A 16,273-nucleotide genomic window follows, 5' to 3' on the forward strand; every position below is an offset into this window, starting at 1 on the left:
CGTCTCCTAATGGTCTTTGCTCTCCAAAGTCCCCCTGTAATGCATGTTTCCCATTCTCTTCCAGCCCCATAATACATCCCAAATGCTGTATGTTTATAATATATCTTAACTGTTCTGCCTCCCAGGCAAAATATTCCATTCACTCACAGATAAGAATCAAGAGGTGAGCAATCTGACAAAACTAATCCATGCCTAGTGTAAGAAAGACCACTGCCTCTAACCTTCCCACAAATGTTAGGATTTTTTTTTTAAAGACATTTTAAAAAATGACCAAATGATTTTCCTATTTGTAGAAACTCAAACTCTATAAAAGAGTAAAATGAATAAATTTAGATAGTTTTGGGGACAATAATTTTAATACTAACTACCATTTATTAAATATCTATTAGGTCTCAGGACCATGTAAGCCGTCAACATCCATTATCTCATTTAATCCTCTCAGTAACTCCATGAAGTGAACATCACTCTGTACATCTTACAAAAGATGATATTGACACTCAACCTATGGCTTAATTTGCTCCAAATCACACAGCCAATGAGGCGCAGAACTGGACTCTGAACTTAAAGTTTCAGTTGCAAAGTCCATGGCCTCTACCACTGTTTTGTAATGCCAGACTTTGGAGAAAAAAGTTACTTCTGGTACAGTGAGTTGGGAGTTTTCTCTGTGTATGTGTGCCTGGCTGGCCTTTTGTACTCTTTTGTCCCAGTGTACTTGTCTATAATCCTTTCAGTGACAGCTGGAGCAGATGGTAGGTGTGCGCTCACCGTGGAGTTGGTAGTAGTCTTTCTCTATGCTTTGGCTGTACTTTGGGAACTGTCAATATATATATTTGAGCTGTATTTATTTAGGCCTTCTTGTTCTGTTAAAACTGTATTTTACAGAAATTGGTCACAGTGCAGTAGTGTCATCTAAACGGGTGAAGCGAAGACTTCAAAGGTTGAGAATCAGCTATGGTGATTCTAACGTCAAAAGAGTGCAAGAGCATGACCCTAGAGATTTTAGACTGATTTATTGAACTACAATTGAAAAACATCATCAGCGGAATTTGGAGCCTCTAATATGTCTCTGCTGTTAGGCTAGGTTCTGAATGGAGAAGGAAGAGAAGTACGTGATAGCACTGAAATAGGGACTTAAATTCAGTCCTACGTGATGCTCCTATAGAAAAAAAGGAAGACACTATTTTGCACAGGACTCTTGTTAGCCTGGCACCTTATAGAATTTCATGACATCTGAGACCTCTTATTACTCTGTTGTCATCTAGGACTGGTATTTCATCATGATTTTATTGCTGATGGTAAATGGTCTTAACTTTAGCCCTGGGTGAGGAACTAGGGAGCAAGGAGGCTGCAGGTGATGGAAAACATCCTAGCAGTTATTGGAGTCTTAATGTGTAGCACCTGTTTACCTAGCAGGCTTTTAAGGGCCCGATGTATGAATAGGTTTTATTCCCTAGTGCTAGCATATACCCACTTGGGTTATAATTCAGAGCCTTCTTAACAAAGGTTTGAATTGCGGAAAGAGATAATTGACCTGATGGCTCATATCTCCATCCTGACTTTTCAGCTGCAAATCTGTTGCAATAGATCAGTCCAGAAGTGTTCGATGGTTGTAATTAGAGAGATGTCAGTCATCATCCTTGGTGATGGTGAAGACAACTCCCTAGCTAGGATTCTCACCATCCATCGATTGCTTTCTCTATCTGATTCTTCACCCTTTGTGGCTTGTCCATCTCTGCTTATCCAATGACAGTTTTTTGTTTGTTTGTTTGTTTTAAATCAGTAGTCAAATCTCAGTAACAAGAGTGATAGCTAATATGACTAATGAAAGCTTGTAGACTGGGGAAGATAATGGGTTTCTTCTCTAAACCAATGAACCAATTGATCTGTCATTACACCTAGAGCTTCCCTGCATTAGACAGACCACTAAGCAGATTCGGGGATGGCTGGACGTTAACCCGTTTTTGTGTGTGTACGTGCCATCTGCCCCCATGACCACTCTTGTTTAACTTGACTCTCGTTGGAAGTTTCTTAGTACGTCCCAGCTAATAGACACCATTAACTGTGGTATGAACGGGACCCCCTTGTTTACATTTTCTTTTGAATCAAAACAATTTATTCAGGTAATAGCTTAGGAATTAGACCTTCTTTAAGAGAACCCCATCAACTATTGAAATAAAGCACTAGGTTACTTTAGAAAAGCTGTTAAGAGAATTTCTAAATATTCTAAAATTCTTTTTTGTTTTTATGTCAACTTTATTGCAATCCACACTTGCAGTGAAGGCTGAGCTTTACATTTTTGAGATCTGTGGCATTTAAGCCACACATGCCAGCAACTGGTAAAAGTGCCTTTTTCAATGCCCGTTCCTTTTAAATTTCAGATACAAACATTCGAAAGTCAAGCATAGTAATTTGTTTTCAAAGGAAAGCTGCTTAAATGAAGCAGCAAGTGAGTTAATGGGGGCTGTATGTTCTGCCCTCCTGCAAGGCTGTTTCGGTCTGCAAGTGGGTACCTAGGAAGGGAGTGTGTGTTTTTTTAGAATAGCCTTTAAAAAATATTTTAGTAGACTGTCTGTTAAGAGGATCGAACAACATTTATACATAAAATTGGGGTTAATAAATTGAACTAAATTGTAAAACACAAGATTTGTCTGATCCTCTGCCTCTTAGAAGCTGTTCCCTTAACCTCAGAGAGTTTATGATTTCCCAAGGGTATAGAAGAGAAAACTCAGCACATTCGTCTTTCTATGAATAGTTTGTTGAAAGGAATAGACTTGTATTATCGCTGTGCCCACTGTACATTTTACAGGCATGTTTGACCATTTTTATGAGTTACGGTATCTACTGCATGTGGTAACTTTATTAGCATCTGTAATTTTAGTTTTAGTGTTAATTCTGCAGTCCGGAGAACAAAAACAGGCATACTTTGGTCCAAGGAGCAAAGCTGAGCAGGACTTTGAATTAGAAAAGAGTGAATGAGGCAGCCTTTATTACAAAGGAAAAAATTAATAGCCAGTCTATTTCACTACCCTTTTAAAAATTAAAGCCTCCTTTTTCAGATTGGATGAGCATTAGAATGGTTTCTCTAGCAAGATGAAAGTCAAGACAGACACGAGGACTGTGTTTTGCTTTTATGCCAGAATTCTGCTGCATTGATAGAGAATCACAGAACTTGAGAGCCTGAAGAAATCTTTGAAATCATGTCATTCAAACCCTCATCTTACAGATGAGGAAACAGATGTAGAGTGATAATTGCAAGAGATGGGGTACTTATAAAAATATTTCTTGAATATCTTTTTATATTGGGAATTTCCCAATGATAAATGAGTAGTTTCAGAACTTCATTTGTAAATAGGTTACCTTGGTTCACAAACTTCATCTCAGGTCAAAGGTAATGCTTCGATCCAGAGTACAGAGTACAGTGACATTTAGGATGGAAAACAGAATAAAAATGGAAAACAGGGAGTTCCCACTGTAGTGACTAGTAACCATGAGGTTGTGGGATCGATCCCTGGCCTCGTTCAGTAGGTTATGGATCTGGCATTGCTGTGAGCTATGGTGTAGGTCGCAGACGTGGCTCAGATCCTATGTTGCTGTGGCATAGGCCAGCAACTGTAGCTCCGATTTGACCTCTAGCCTGGGAACCTCCATATGCCATGGGTTGGGCCCTAAAAAGCAAAAAGAAAAAAGAAAGAAAAGAAAAAGAAAATTTAAAAAATGGCAAATGGGATAATTCAAATGGAATGCTGGTGCTTGAAAAAAAGAGTATTTAAAGAAGGCTAAGACAGAAGGTGGATTTCTGGTACTTTCGAGGTTGTAGCTTATTGTGGTGTGGTTCACCTGGAAAGATTATGGCTTTCCTTTTTGTATAGAGTTGTAGGAGGATGGGTTCTTGAAGACAAAAGGAAATAGATTTGTGTTTGCTTTTCTGGCAGGTATCTTTTAGGTACCACCTGAGAAGGATGAATGTAAGCTTCTTCAGAAAACTTCTTCATGGAAATCACATCTTCTTAGTTATATTTTCCCCCCTCATGTGTGAAAGTTAGGGAGTACAGAGAACCTCAATTAGTGACTGTGGGGGAAATGGACAGAAGACCAGTCAGAGAGGACAGAGCTTTATTAAAGTACTTCCCCACACACATACAAATAGAACCAAGATAGGAACAGTTTTGGAACTCGAGTGCCCAAAGGTTTGGGGTATCTAATAGACACTCAAATAGATTTCTTGGAAGGATGAGTTATGCAAGAGAGCATTTTTTGAAATAATTCCAGAAGTTAGAAGGGAGAATAGATTGATGGGTTAAATTGTAAAAATGCATGTGTGTGATAAATGTATTTCCAAGGTGGAAGTCACCAGCTGTAGAAGGTAAAAAAATAAAAAATAAAAAAAAAAATACAGAGAAAGTCAGCATATATCTGATTTCAACAGGCAGAAATCAGAGTCTCCTTGTCAACTGCCTGGAGATTGTAAGAGCCACCAGTTTGTTCCCCACAGTTGCACGAGTGATTTTCTCACACAAACATGTCATGTACTTCCTCTGTATAAACACACACACGGTTCCCTCCAGCATTGAGGGTAAGATCTCAGCCTCCTGGTCAACCAGGATCTGGCTCCTACTTTTCTCTCCATCCCACCACCAGCATGCTCCAGCTGTGCCAAAACACGCCCCCAGCTGCTCCAGCGCAGCGCACTGTTTCATGCCCTGCGCATGCTCCCTCCCGCCTCTAGCGCTGCGTCCTCATCTTCCGCTCATCTCAGCCCCACCAGTCACATTTATCTCTGTCCTCATGCTTCTCAGCTGACTAGTTCCTTAAATGAAAGTAATGTCCAAATATTCACTGAGATATTTGAAATCTCATGTTAAAGGCTTTTAAAATCTGAAAAGTGGAGTTCCCATCGTGGCGCAGTGGTTAACGAATCCAACTAAGAACCATGAGGTTGCGGGTTCGGTCCCTGCCCTTGCTCAGTGGGTTAAGGATCCGGCGTTGCCGTGAGCTGTGGTGTAGGTTGCAGACGTGGCTCGGATCCCGCGTTGCTGTGGCTCTGGAGTAGGCCGGCAGCTACAGCTCCGATTCGACCCCTAGCCTGGGAACCTCCATGTGCCGCGGGAGCGGCCCAAGAAATGGAAAAAAGACAAAATAAATAAATAAATAAAATCTGAAAAGTTTGCTTAGAATTGAAATACTGTCATGTCGTCTCACATTTGAAATTCATTTAGCAGTAATTGATTGCTTACTACTCTGTCCAAGGCACTGTGCTTGGTTCTCCCTAAATGATCTTGGCTTTGACAGATGTTCCCTGAGAACTGTACTTAAATGGATGTTTGTAAGAAAATAAAGCTGAAATAAAAACCTATTTACCCCTTCTTTCTAGAACAGTAGGACAGAATTATAGCTGTTAGCAAGAATTGGTTAGCCCTCAAAGTAGTTATGAACTTTTACAGGACTTTTCTTTATGAATGTGTTCAGTACTAATTCTGACAATAGAGACATCTAGCCTATAAATTATAGACAGGTCACAATTCATAGTTTATGCAGAATGTGGTAGTTTCCATAGATTATGGTGACCAACAATATTTTAGTGGTATTTACATTCCCTTGTTTTCTTCTTTGACCATGAATGTGGTCCAGTTGTTGGAAAGATTTTCTAGTAGCATATTTTAAGAATGGCCAGTTGGCTCCTTGAGTAGATCTGATATATGATCCACAGAAAATCATGGTAAACTTGAATAATGTGTTATGGTGTGTTGATCGATACCTGTAATTCTTTTTGTATAGATCTTAAATGCCTGTCTTACACCTTGCTTAAAATATGATTATTTTTTCTGTAGTGACTGCTGTGTTTGGGGAGAAGTTAGAAGCGGCAGTCTTAGAAATTGCATGGTCAAGTGTATTTGGTCTCTTATTAAATTTTTTGTTTATTTTGCAATTATTTAGCAAAATATATGATAAAATCACAATGCTTTAAATACCCTGAGCAATTCGTTGGATTAAAATGTTAAAAGTGGATATTCATTCATTCAAGAAACATATACTGGGTGTCTGGTACATTATTCTAGGCTCTGAGAACGTAGTGGGAATGTGGGGTTCATGTTTCCTTCTAGTGGGTGAGACAGACAGTAACACCGGAACAAGCAGACACACGTGCACACACTCAAAGAGTGAAGACAAGGACTTGCTGAGACCCTGAGACCACGCCCAGTGGAGGAGGGGGGCGTTCACTCCACCAGAGGTTCTCCAACATCAGCTGAGTGTTCTGCAACCCGCCCCAGTTCCACTCCATCTGCCTGGAAAGGATCAGATCCCACGGGTTCAGAGCTCAGTCCACAAGACTGCCCTCGCCGCCCTCCCACTTGAGGTGCCAGTCGCAAGCCTGTGATTCAGGTCACCTGTGATTCTGAAAGGCAGTACGTTGGAGGTTTCCATGACCTCCTCCTTGGGTCCACTTAATTTGCTACAGCAGCTTATGGGTCTTAAGAGAACAGCTCAGAAGAGCCAGGTGGAAGAGATGCACAGGGCAGGGAGGAGGAAGGGCACAAAGCTTCTATGCCCTCTTGAGGTGCAACACTCTCCCCAGATTTCCACATGTTTAGCAACCTTGGAAGCTCTCTGAACCCCCACCCTTTGGGTTTTTTATGGAGGCTTCATTACCAAAGCATGCTTGATGAAGCCATTGGCCGTGGACGACTATGCCAGTTCAGCTTCCAGCCCCTTTTCCCTCCTGGGAGGTCAGGGGCAGGGCTGAAAGTTTCAACCCTCTAACCACATGGTTGGTTCTCTAGGCTATGGGCCCATCCTCAGGTGTTGGTCCAAGTCACCTCACTCACATAACAAGACACCTTGATTTCTCACATCACTTAGGAAGTTCCACGGGTTTTAGGAGCTCTGTGCTGGATATGGGGCTGAAGATCAAACATATTTCTTTTCTCTCTCTCTCTCTCTCTCTCTCTCTCTCTCTCTCTCTCTTTTTTTTTCTTTTTGCTTTTTAGGGCTGCACCTACGGCATATGGAAGTTCCCAGGCTAGGGGTCAAATCAGAGCCACTGCCATAGCAGTGCGAGATCTGAGCCAGGTCTGCTCTGTACCACAGCTTGCAGCAACGCTGGATCCTTAACCTACTGAGCAAGGCCAGGGGTCAAACCTCATGGATACTACTTGGGTCCATAACCTGCTGAGCCACAACAGGAACTCTGCAAACATATTTCTTATTATAAACCACAGTCTTGGGTAACAAGAGGGAGAGTGCGCTGTGGCATTGGGACAGTGTTAGATCAGGCGCCCTGCACAGGGCTCCTAAGGAGGCCCCTAAATTGGAGCCCCAGAGAAGGACAAGGAGCCCTTCCTAGAGAGATCAGTGCCAGTAGCATCCCAGGCAGGGGCTCAATAAAGGCAAAGGCTCTGAGTGGAGAAGCTTGTCACATTCAAAGACCAGAGGAGATTGTGAGCCTGCTGAGAGAGGAGGTGGGGAGGGAGGGTGGTCCCAGAGGTGGGTGGACAGACTCAGACCCTGCTCTGGCCATCATAGTCCTGGTGAAGAGTTCTGATCTCCTTCTAGGAGCAGCAGGCAGTCACTGTAGGATCTCATGCAGGGAAGTGGCGTGTTTTAGATTTTTCTAGAAGGCCTGGCTGGTCTGTGGAGAAGGAGTGCCGGGTAGAAGGGAGGGCTGGGAGTCATCATGCCATCATAATGGGCCAGATGAGAGGTAATGGTGGAATGGGGTAGGGGTTGCACTGGAGATGGGGTGGAGGAAGGCAATCCAGGAAGGATTTGGGCATAAAAGAGACAGGGTGGCCAGTGGGGCTAGGGGTGGGATGGGAGTGGAAAATAATTGATCTTAGTGCAGTATAAAAACTAGATGACATGCAGATAGTCACTTAGAGCATCCAAATTCCATTCGGTTTCTAGTCTGAGTTAAAAAGTCTTGTACAGAGAGTTCTCTTGTGGCACAGGGTTAAGGATCTAGCATCATCACTGCAGCAGCTCAGGTTCAGTCCCTGGCTTCAGAATTTCCACATGATGTAGGTGTGGTCAAAAAACAAAAACTGTAACAAAACAAAACAAAAAATGTCTTGCACACACTTGGTAATATAGTGAAACTGAGCTTTTTCAATGCTAATGAATTTCCAAGGCACTTAAAACATGCCCGCCCCTTGGCTGCAACTGGCTGCAATGAATGAAAAGAAATTAACTTAGAAGATGGCTAAACTTTCGGTATTTGTTAGTTAAATGAAACAAAAAATCTCAGCTAAAAGCAAAAGGTCGAGCATGACCTAAGCTAGCTAATTTTGATAATAGTCATTTCTTTTGTATAGAGAACTCAAGCTCCTTAACCTATACAAAATCAGAAAACAGACCTGCATTTAAAAAAAAATCATATTTGGTACATTTGTATCTTTAGTCTTCTGAGACATCCTTAATTATGATAGGAAAATTCTAGAACGTGTTCACCTCCCAAATGATAACACAGATCCAAAAGCACTGGATCATGCTTTGAGCTCCCCCCTTGTCCACTGACCCCCCATTTTCCTCTCCCTCTGACTTGTAAAATCATTCTAGGTAATTTTGTGGTCCACTTGGCCAATCTTGCAACTCCTCAGGAAACCAGCCTCCCTGCCCCTCATCCTCTCCTGTAGAAGGTGGGGGGAGAGAGAAGGATTCACAGGAGAGATCTTTAGTGTGGCAGCAGCTGTGCCACCGTAGGGAGGGTGATTTGAACGTGAGTAGCTCCACACTTCCCCCTCGCCTGCATCTTACCCGCACCGCTAGTTCATCATTCACACAGACGCCTTTTGAATAAGGTTTTGTTTGAACGAAAGGTACAACAGTTTTCAAAAGATTTGAATACACTCTTCTAGGCAGTAGTAAGCTTGCCCACCGAGATGGTCCCAGCCCACACAATTCTGTCATTTTTGAGTCACCAAGATGAGTTGAGCTTCACCAGCACAGTGAAACTCCCATCCCCAGAAAGAGCCTGAAATTCCACATTCTAGCTTCCATTCACTGCTGCCCCACCAAAAATCTGCAAGCATCTCTCAGCGATCTGTCTATAATTCTCACATCCCACAGGCCCCAGCAATCTGTGGGTTCTAATTTAGGCCAGTTCCTGGTTTCTGCTGACTTTTACCTCTGCTGGCTTCTCCTTTTCTGGATGTGGGTATCCCCCTCCCTCTGGCCATTGGGGAATTGTCTCCCTCTTCTCAGACCCATCTTGCAGGGTATGAGAGCTACGGCAGAGCTGATTGAGGCCCCGAGGAATGCAGGAGAGAGGGGAGCATCAGACTGAGCTGGGCTGAGAGAGGCGGGGGTTGGGGGGGTGGTCAGGCTTCCACCTTGGACACTGGGCTCCTGCTGCTCCACCTGGTGCACCTGTTAGACGTGCCCCCTCACCTGGTGGTTTTCATTCCCACCTGGTTTCATCCATCAAACCATGTCTCATCCAGGAGTTCCCATTGTAGCGCAGCGAAATGAATTCCACTGGGAAGCATGAGGTTTCAGGTTAGATCCCTGGCCTCACTCAGCGGGTCAAGGATCCGGCATTGCTGTGAGCTGTGATGTAGGAGCAGATGCGGCTTGGATCTGGCATTGCTGTGGCTGTGGCATAGGCTGGCAGCTGCAACTTCAATTAGACCCCAGCCTGGGAACCTCCATATGCCACAGGTGCAGCCCCCAAAAGACAAAAAGACAAAAAAAAACCTGTCTCATCCAGCCCATCCAAGCGGGGTTCACTTTCTTTCCCAAAGGGCCTCAGGAGTCCCCCTATCTAGCTAGGGATCATGTCTGGGCACAGGAGGCTGGTCCACCTCAGAGCCAGATACCTTCCCAGAGGGTGCTGCTCAGGGGCACAGGCTGACCCCAGTCCAGTTCTTGCTATCACAGTGGTTTATTACAAGACTGAAATCAGGGAGTTTCCCTTGTGGCTCAGCAGTAATGAACCTGACTAGGATCCATGAGAACTCAGATTTGATCCCTGGCCTTGCTCAGTGGATTAAGGATCCGGCAATGCCATAAGCTGTAGCTGTGGCGTAGGCTGGCAGCTGAAGCGCCAATTCAACCCCTAGCCTAAGAACCTCCATGTGCCATGGGTGCAGCCCTGAAAAGGAAAAAAGAGAAAGAAGCTGAGAAGCTTGCAGACATTCTGCTCTGCTGAGAATTTCCCCCCTTTCTAAGTGAAACCTTACAGAACCCCAAGTAGGAAACAGGTGGCACCCAGATGTCAGGAGGAGCAGATTTCCCTGCCCTCCCCCTACCGCTGCAGGGGGACAACCTACCCTGCCCCCGGAAGCCTCTCTGGGGGATGCAAGGGATCCTTCCTTGGAACATGACTTGGAATGGCCCACTGTGACAATGAGAAGAGGGCAAAAGGAAGACAGCTGTGTGCCTTGATTGTTGACGTCTCTCTGAGGGCCTGTCGGCCTGTCGCTGTGGGGTGGCAGCCTCCTCTGCCTGCCTTGGCTCTGTCGGATGCAGGCGTGTGCAGGAGGCTACAGCCCTCCCGGATGGCAAGTCCATCCTCCACGTGGCCACCGGAGTCATCTTCCTGAAATTCCCACCTGACTTTGTCATTCCTTAAATTCCTTCTCTGGCTCACCACCCTGCACAGGATGAAGGCCTTGGGCACTCAGCTCTTTGCTCATAGCTGTCCCTACATATCTGTCCCCCATCTCTACTGCACCCCAGAAAATACCCTATGACTCCCAGCCACCGGGCACACTCCTACTTGAGCCCACTGGGTTCAGGCTGCAGGACCCTGGTGAAACCTCTCACTTTTAAGCCTCATTCTCACCTCCAGGGGGTGTACATTGCCCTACCCTCTCTGCCCCAGAGTTTATCAGTCAGCCTTCTCTGGTGCACAGTGGACTTCCGTCTGTCTGTCTCCTCCACTTAAACAGAAACTCCTTGAGGGCAGAGATGTTCGTGGAAGGGGGGCTTATTCACTTTCCCGGGTGAATCCTAAGCCCCCAGCAGAAGCCTGATGTGCAAAGGGCACCCAGCATTTGAATGAATGAATTTGAATGAATGAATCCTCAAGTTACCACAAACACATTTGTCAATATTTGCATGACGGCTACAAAGCAAATCAGCTCCAAGTTCATAAAACCAGTAATCACTTTAAAAAGCTCCCTGTTGCAAGCCTTTCACCACTAAGTCTATTTAAACGTGATCTTGGGTTTGAAAGGCAACTCTTTGTCAAGGCGATGGGAGCCTCTGTGGAAGTCTTTCCACCAGAGCGGACGTGACTGTAACACACTGCAGTGTGGAGAGCTGATTGCATTCGTAGCCCAGGGAGTAGGTGAGAGTCACAGGAGGCGCGTGTGTGAAGGTGTGTGCGTGACAGCTGGCTGGGTCTTAATGAACCACTTTTTGAAAATTGTCTTTTCCGCAGGTGATGTATCGCCCATCAGTATGTCTCCCATCAGTCAATCTCAGTTTATCCCACTCGGGGAAATCTTATGCTTGGCCATCTCCGCGATGAACTCTGCAAGAAAACCTGTCACCCAAGAAGCACTGATGGAGCACCTGACCACCTGTTTCCCAGGTAAACGCGGAAAGAACAAGGCGCTTTCCAAAAGGACATGTGTTCTGGTGGTTCTGGGACTTCACATGGACAGTTATAATATAACCGGAAAACACTCTTGGCCAAAACTGACCAGCAACTTTTCTCAGTTCTGTAATTACAAGTCAAGGCACCAGTGTTAACTACAAAAATAATTTGCCTTCTTCAGCTGTAGTATTTTTTAATTTGCACTGAGAAAGGAGATTAAATCAGAATCCAGGAAGAATTCTGTGGAAAACGACCACAATTCCTTTTAACCTTTGCAACACAACCTTCTTAAAGTACATGAACATCTTGATTGATGGAACTGAGTCAGAAACAACTGAAAATTTGAGTCCTAAGGGATTCAGCTACACAGAGAGTAATGTCCAAAATAAACATATCTCGAATGCTTGTGTCATGGCCTGCTGAGTTGTAAGAATATGCTATTTGATAAAGTATTCGTCTGACCTTTTTTCTTTTTAAAGCTTTGTTGAAGGAGGGTTGATCATTTCCACTGTCCAGCAAAGTGATTCAGTTGTACATGTACGCACATCCATTCTCTTTCAGATTATTTCCCCACATAGGTTATCACAGAATATTGGGTAAAGTTCTCTGTGCCATACAGCAGGTCCCTGTTGGCAAATTGTGCCATATCCCTCAGTGTGCATATGCCAGTCCCAAAGTCCTAGTGCATTCCGCCCTCCCCCAACCTGTCCCCTCTGGTAACCATAATTTTTCAAAGTCTCAGGAGTTGTGTCTGTTCTGCAAGCAAGTTCATTTGTATCCTTTTTTTAGATTCCACATGTAGGGGATATCATATGATGTTTGTCTTTCACCATCTAACTTTGCTTAGTATGAGAATTTCTGGGTCCATTCATGTTGCTGCAAATGGCCTTATTTCATTTTTTTTTTATGGCTCATATTCCATTGTATAAATGTACCACATCTTCTTTATCCATTCTTCTGTCAGTGGACTTCTGCTTGCTTCCTGGCTATTATGAATAGTGCTTCTGTGAACATTGGGGTACATCTGCCTTTTCAAATGATGGTTTTTTTCATGACTTTATTGTAAAAGAAAAAATGAAACAAAATAATTCTTTTTTTCTTAAATATTTTTAAAAGAAGATAATAGTCCACATGCTGTATGAATGGCATTTGATGCCTCCAGTGCTAGGAGATGTTAGGAACGGTAGGGAATTCTGTGTCCTGTCTCAAGAGAGGCAGCTCACACTCAGCTCAGTGTATGGTATCCCCTCCTCCGCCCCAAATGTAGAACCCTGCCAGGGCAGCCAAATCTTCTAACTTTTTTTTTTCAAATAAGAAGTGCAACTTTTTTTATTATTTATTTATTTACTTTGCTTTTTAGGGCCGCACCCGAGGCTTATACAGAGGTTCCCAGGCTAGGGGTCGAATTGGAACTACAGCTGCCAGCCTATGTGACAGCAACACAGGATCCGAGCTGCTTATGCGACCTATACCACAGCTCAAGGCAACGCCAGATCCTTACCCACTGAGCGAGGCCAGAGATAGAACCCAAAACCTCATGGTTCCTAGTCAGATTCGTTTCTGCTGCGCCACGATAGGAACTCCTCCTAACTTTTTACGACTGTCTGGAAATTCACTTTGCAGTCTCTAGACTTCCCTTACATAGTAACAATGGTGTGTGTGTGTGTGTGTGTGTGTGTGGTGTCTGTGTGTGTATATTTTAACATGTGTATGCTAATGACATGCAGGTCAAATATAACACATTATTGGGCCATCGTTTTGCCAACTTGGATTGAACTCAACCGTCCCTAGATTAAAACAGCTTACACTAAAAATGAGTGACAAACCGAGTTCTCATTGTGGCTCAGCCAGTAATGAACCCAACTAGTATCCATGAGGACTCGGGTTCAGCCCCCGCCTCACTGAGTGGTTTAAGTTTCCGGCGTTGCCATGAGCGTGGAGTAGGTTGCAGACACGCTTGGATCCCATGTTGCTGTGGCTGTGGTGTAGACCGGCAGCTGCATCTCCAGTTCAGCCCCTAGCCTGGGAACCTCCATATGCCGCAGGTATGGCCCTAAACAGAAAAAAATTAAAAATGAGTGAAAAACACTTGACACATTTTTCATTCGACCTGAAGAGACTTTAGACATCAGTGTCTATGAGCTGCTGGCTGCCTTCATTAGCTTTTGACACAAGTGCTGGGTAGCAGTTACAGAACATCAGTAACTATGACAATGAACATTTACGCCGCTCGTGAGACTGGGTTCTCTGTGAGTCAGCTGATCCAGGCTGGACCTTGCCAGGTGGCTCTGCTCCACCTGTACTCCATCCCCTTTGGAAAAGGGGACCCATTCTGCTCATCAGGGTGACAGAGGCACCAGAGAGCAAGCCCAGGTGCCCTGGGGCTCTGCGGCCCTCTGGTCCTGCCATACCCACTAACATTTCATTGGCCAGAATCAGCCTGGCAAAACTCAAAATCAAGGCGTAGGGACATGCAGCCCACCCATGGGGAGAAGGTGGAAGGACCACTTCTAAACTAGTCACCCACCATATTGAGTCTCCCCACTTTTCCTATTGCCCCAAAGCGACTTTATATTTCTCTTCCAGTGATTTTTTTTCACACTTTTTAGTGCTTTCTAATTATAGTTGACCTTCAAATAGCACAGCAATGAATTGTGCATGTGAATTTTTTTCAATAAACATAGTACCTGTATTTCCTTTTATAAATCACTAAGTAAGTGTGGGAAAGTGTTCGTGATCAGTTCAGTTAGATTCCATAATATGTGGAATCAGAAGAACCAAGTTTGAGTCCTGATTCTATCCACATTATTTCAGCTTCTTGCCCTTGGATGAGTCACTGATCAATTCCTTTGTTTTTGAGGAAGAGATAGCAGTACCCAGGTTTTTGACTGCAAGGGGTTCCGTGTCCCTAATCCCAGCCTTGTTCAAGGGTCAGCTGTACCATGTTTTGAAATTCCATGTACTGTTTAAAATCTCTAACATGAACCCTCCTCTGCAACCTACAGATGATCTTAAATTTTCTAACATTTTATTATCTCTGAATATTCTTCACCGACTGATTGTGTGTCTTTCTTTGTTAACTTCCAGGCAACTCCTTTTCCTTTCAGTAGTAAGATAATCCCAGGTGAGAGTCACCTTAGGCGACAGAGGCCACCCCAGTGTAATGCTCTTGTGAAGGAAGGCTGTCCCTTTTTAGCCTTTCACCTGGGTAGCCTCTTCTTAAAACCCAGCAGCTTTTAAAATCCCTCTATTTTTATGTAGCTTCATGAGATATTCCCCCAGCTTTTCCAAACATAGTTACCCATCTCCCATTACTGGGCTGTAAAACAGAAAACGAAAAGAAGATAACAAATACATAATAGTAAGTTGTGGGTCACAGCCAAACAGCTGATAACAATATCACCAAGTTGGAATGTTTTGTAGAGAAATCTGTGGGTCACTTGTACTTAAAAGAAGAACTGCTTTGCTAGCTTATATGGTAAGTGGCCTTAAATCCCCAAGGCCTTGCATTCAGATGGACCAAGCAGAATCCTGCAGTCTGGCCCTGAAGCCCAAGCTCTCAGTCTCCACTGAAATTGCCATTTTTGTGGGTCAGACACAGTTGAGTATTGCCAGTATAACTCAGCCTGACCTATTTCCAAATGATGTCATTTGGGTCAATTTTAGAAGTATTATCACCCTCAATTTGCAGGCACTGAAGAATGGAGAACACTAAAAAAGCGAATGCACTGCAGCCCAGAAAATGTAACTCTCCTAAGAGTGTACTTTCTTTTTCTTTTTTTCCTTTTTAGGGCCACACCTGCAGCATATGGAGGTTCCCAGGCTAGGGGTGAAATCAGAGCTACAGGTGTCAGCCTACACCACAGCCACAGCAACATCAGATCTGAGCTGCATCTGCGACCTACACTACAGCTCACGGCAATGCCGATCCCCTACCCACTGAGCAAGACCAGGGATTGAACCAGCCTCCTCATGGATACTAGTCAGATTCGTTTCTGCTGCACCACCATGGGAACTCGGAGTGTACATTCTTAATTCTCTCTCTTCAGGTAGACAGTGCATAAATGTTAACAAAAACTCTTTGAGAACAGTATCAGTCACTGTATAAGGAGTATCTCTGATTTTCTTCTGAAATTTCTATCTTAGCAAATACAGTAGTTTGGGATTCAGTGACCAGATAGACGTAGAGCATGTAAACTTTCACTAGTTATTTGTTAGAGCACCCTGGTTACGAATTTGGGAGAAAAGAAAACAAAAACAAAACCTCTATCCTGCTGGCTTATGCCAAGAAGAGGAAGTTCTCACCTGAATTTCACCAGTGCTATAGTCACTTTCAGAATTGAAGGTGGTGATTTCACAGTTGGAGAGTACTTCCTAAACAATGGTTAAGTCTAGTTGCCCTTTATGTAATTTATAAAATGAGGTTTATTAGGTCTGCTTACTCTTTAAATAAATGCATGGATGGAGGAACTCCAAGTATGGGTTGTAGCCTCTTTATATTTTAGATTTGTTTTTTGATACCAACATGGCTCTTTCGACTCTGTTTCCGTAATTGCTTTTATTGAAAAAGTCTTTTCTTGTAAACTTATATCATGTAAGATGTTTCTCCTTCATTTAAAAATATTCTGTCTTTAACAATTCAGTTCAATAAAGCTTTGTCACAAGAGTAGCATTCTCACTCCATCTAACATCCATCTCTCTCTCTTCCCAGCTTCTCTATTTTCCTGTTCTGTA

At 43.8% G+C, this 16,273-nt stretch overlaps 1 protein-coding gene across 11 annotated transcripts in view; it reads left to right on the plus strand.

Annotated features, from left to right (window-relative positions):
* The window catches only part of STOX2 (storkhead box 2), a 217,359-nt gene that overhangs the window by 186,089 nt on the left and 14,997 nt on the right, over positions 1 to 16,273 (plus strand). For all 11 annotated transcript variants that reach the window (XM_021075612.1, XM_021075613.1, XM_021075611.1 and 8 more), the window contains one exon: positions 11,381 to 11,533. In XM_021075612.1, the coding sequence (XP_020931271.1) occupies positions 11,381 to 11,533 (153 nt within the window). The remainder of the gene's footprint in view (positions 1 to 11,380; positions 11,534 to 16,273) is intronic.

This window comes from Sus scrofa, chromosome 15, assembly GCF_000003025.6.
Source record: "Sus scrofa isolate TJ Tabasco breed Duroc chromosome 15, Sscrofa11.1, whole genome shotgun sequence".
In the NCBI taxonomy this organism is placed as follows: Eukaryota; Metazoa; Chordata; class Mammalia; order Artiodactyla; family Suidae; genus Sus; species Sus scrofa.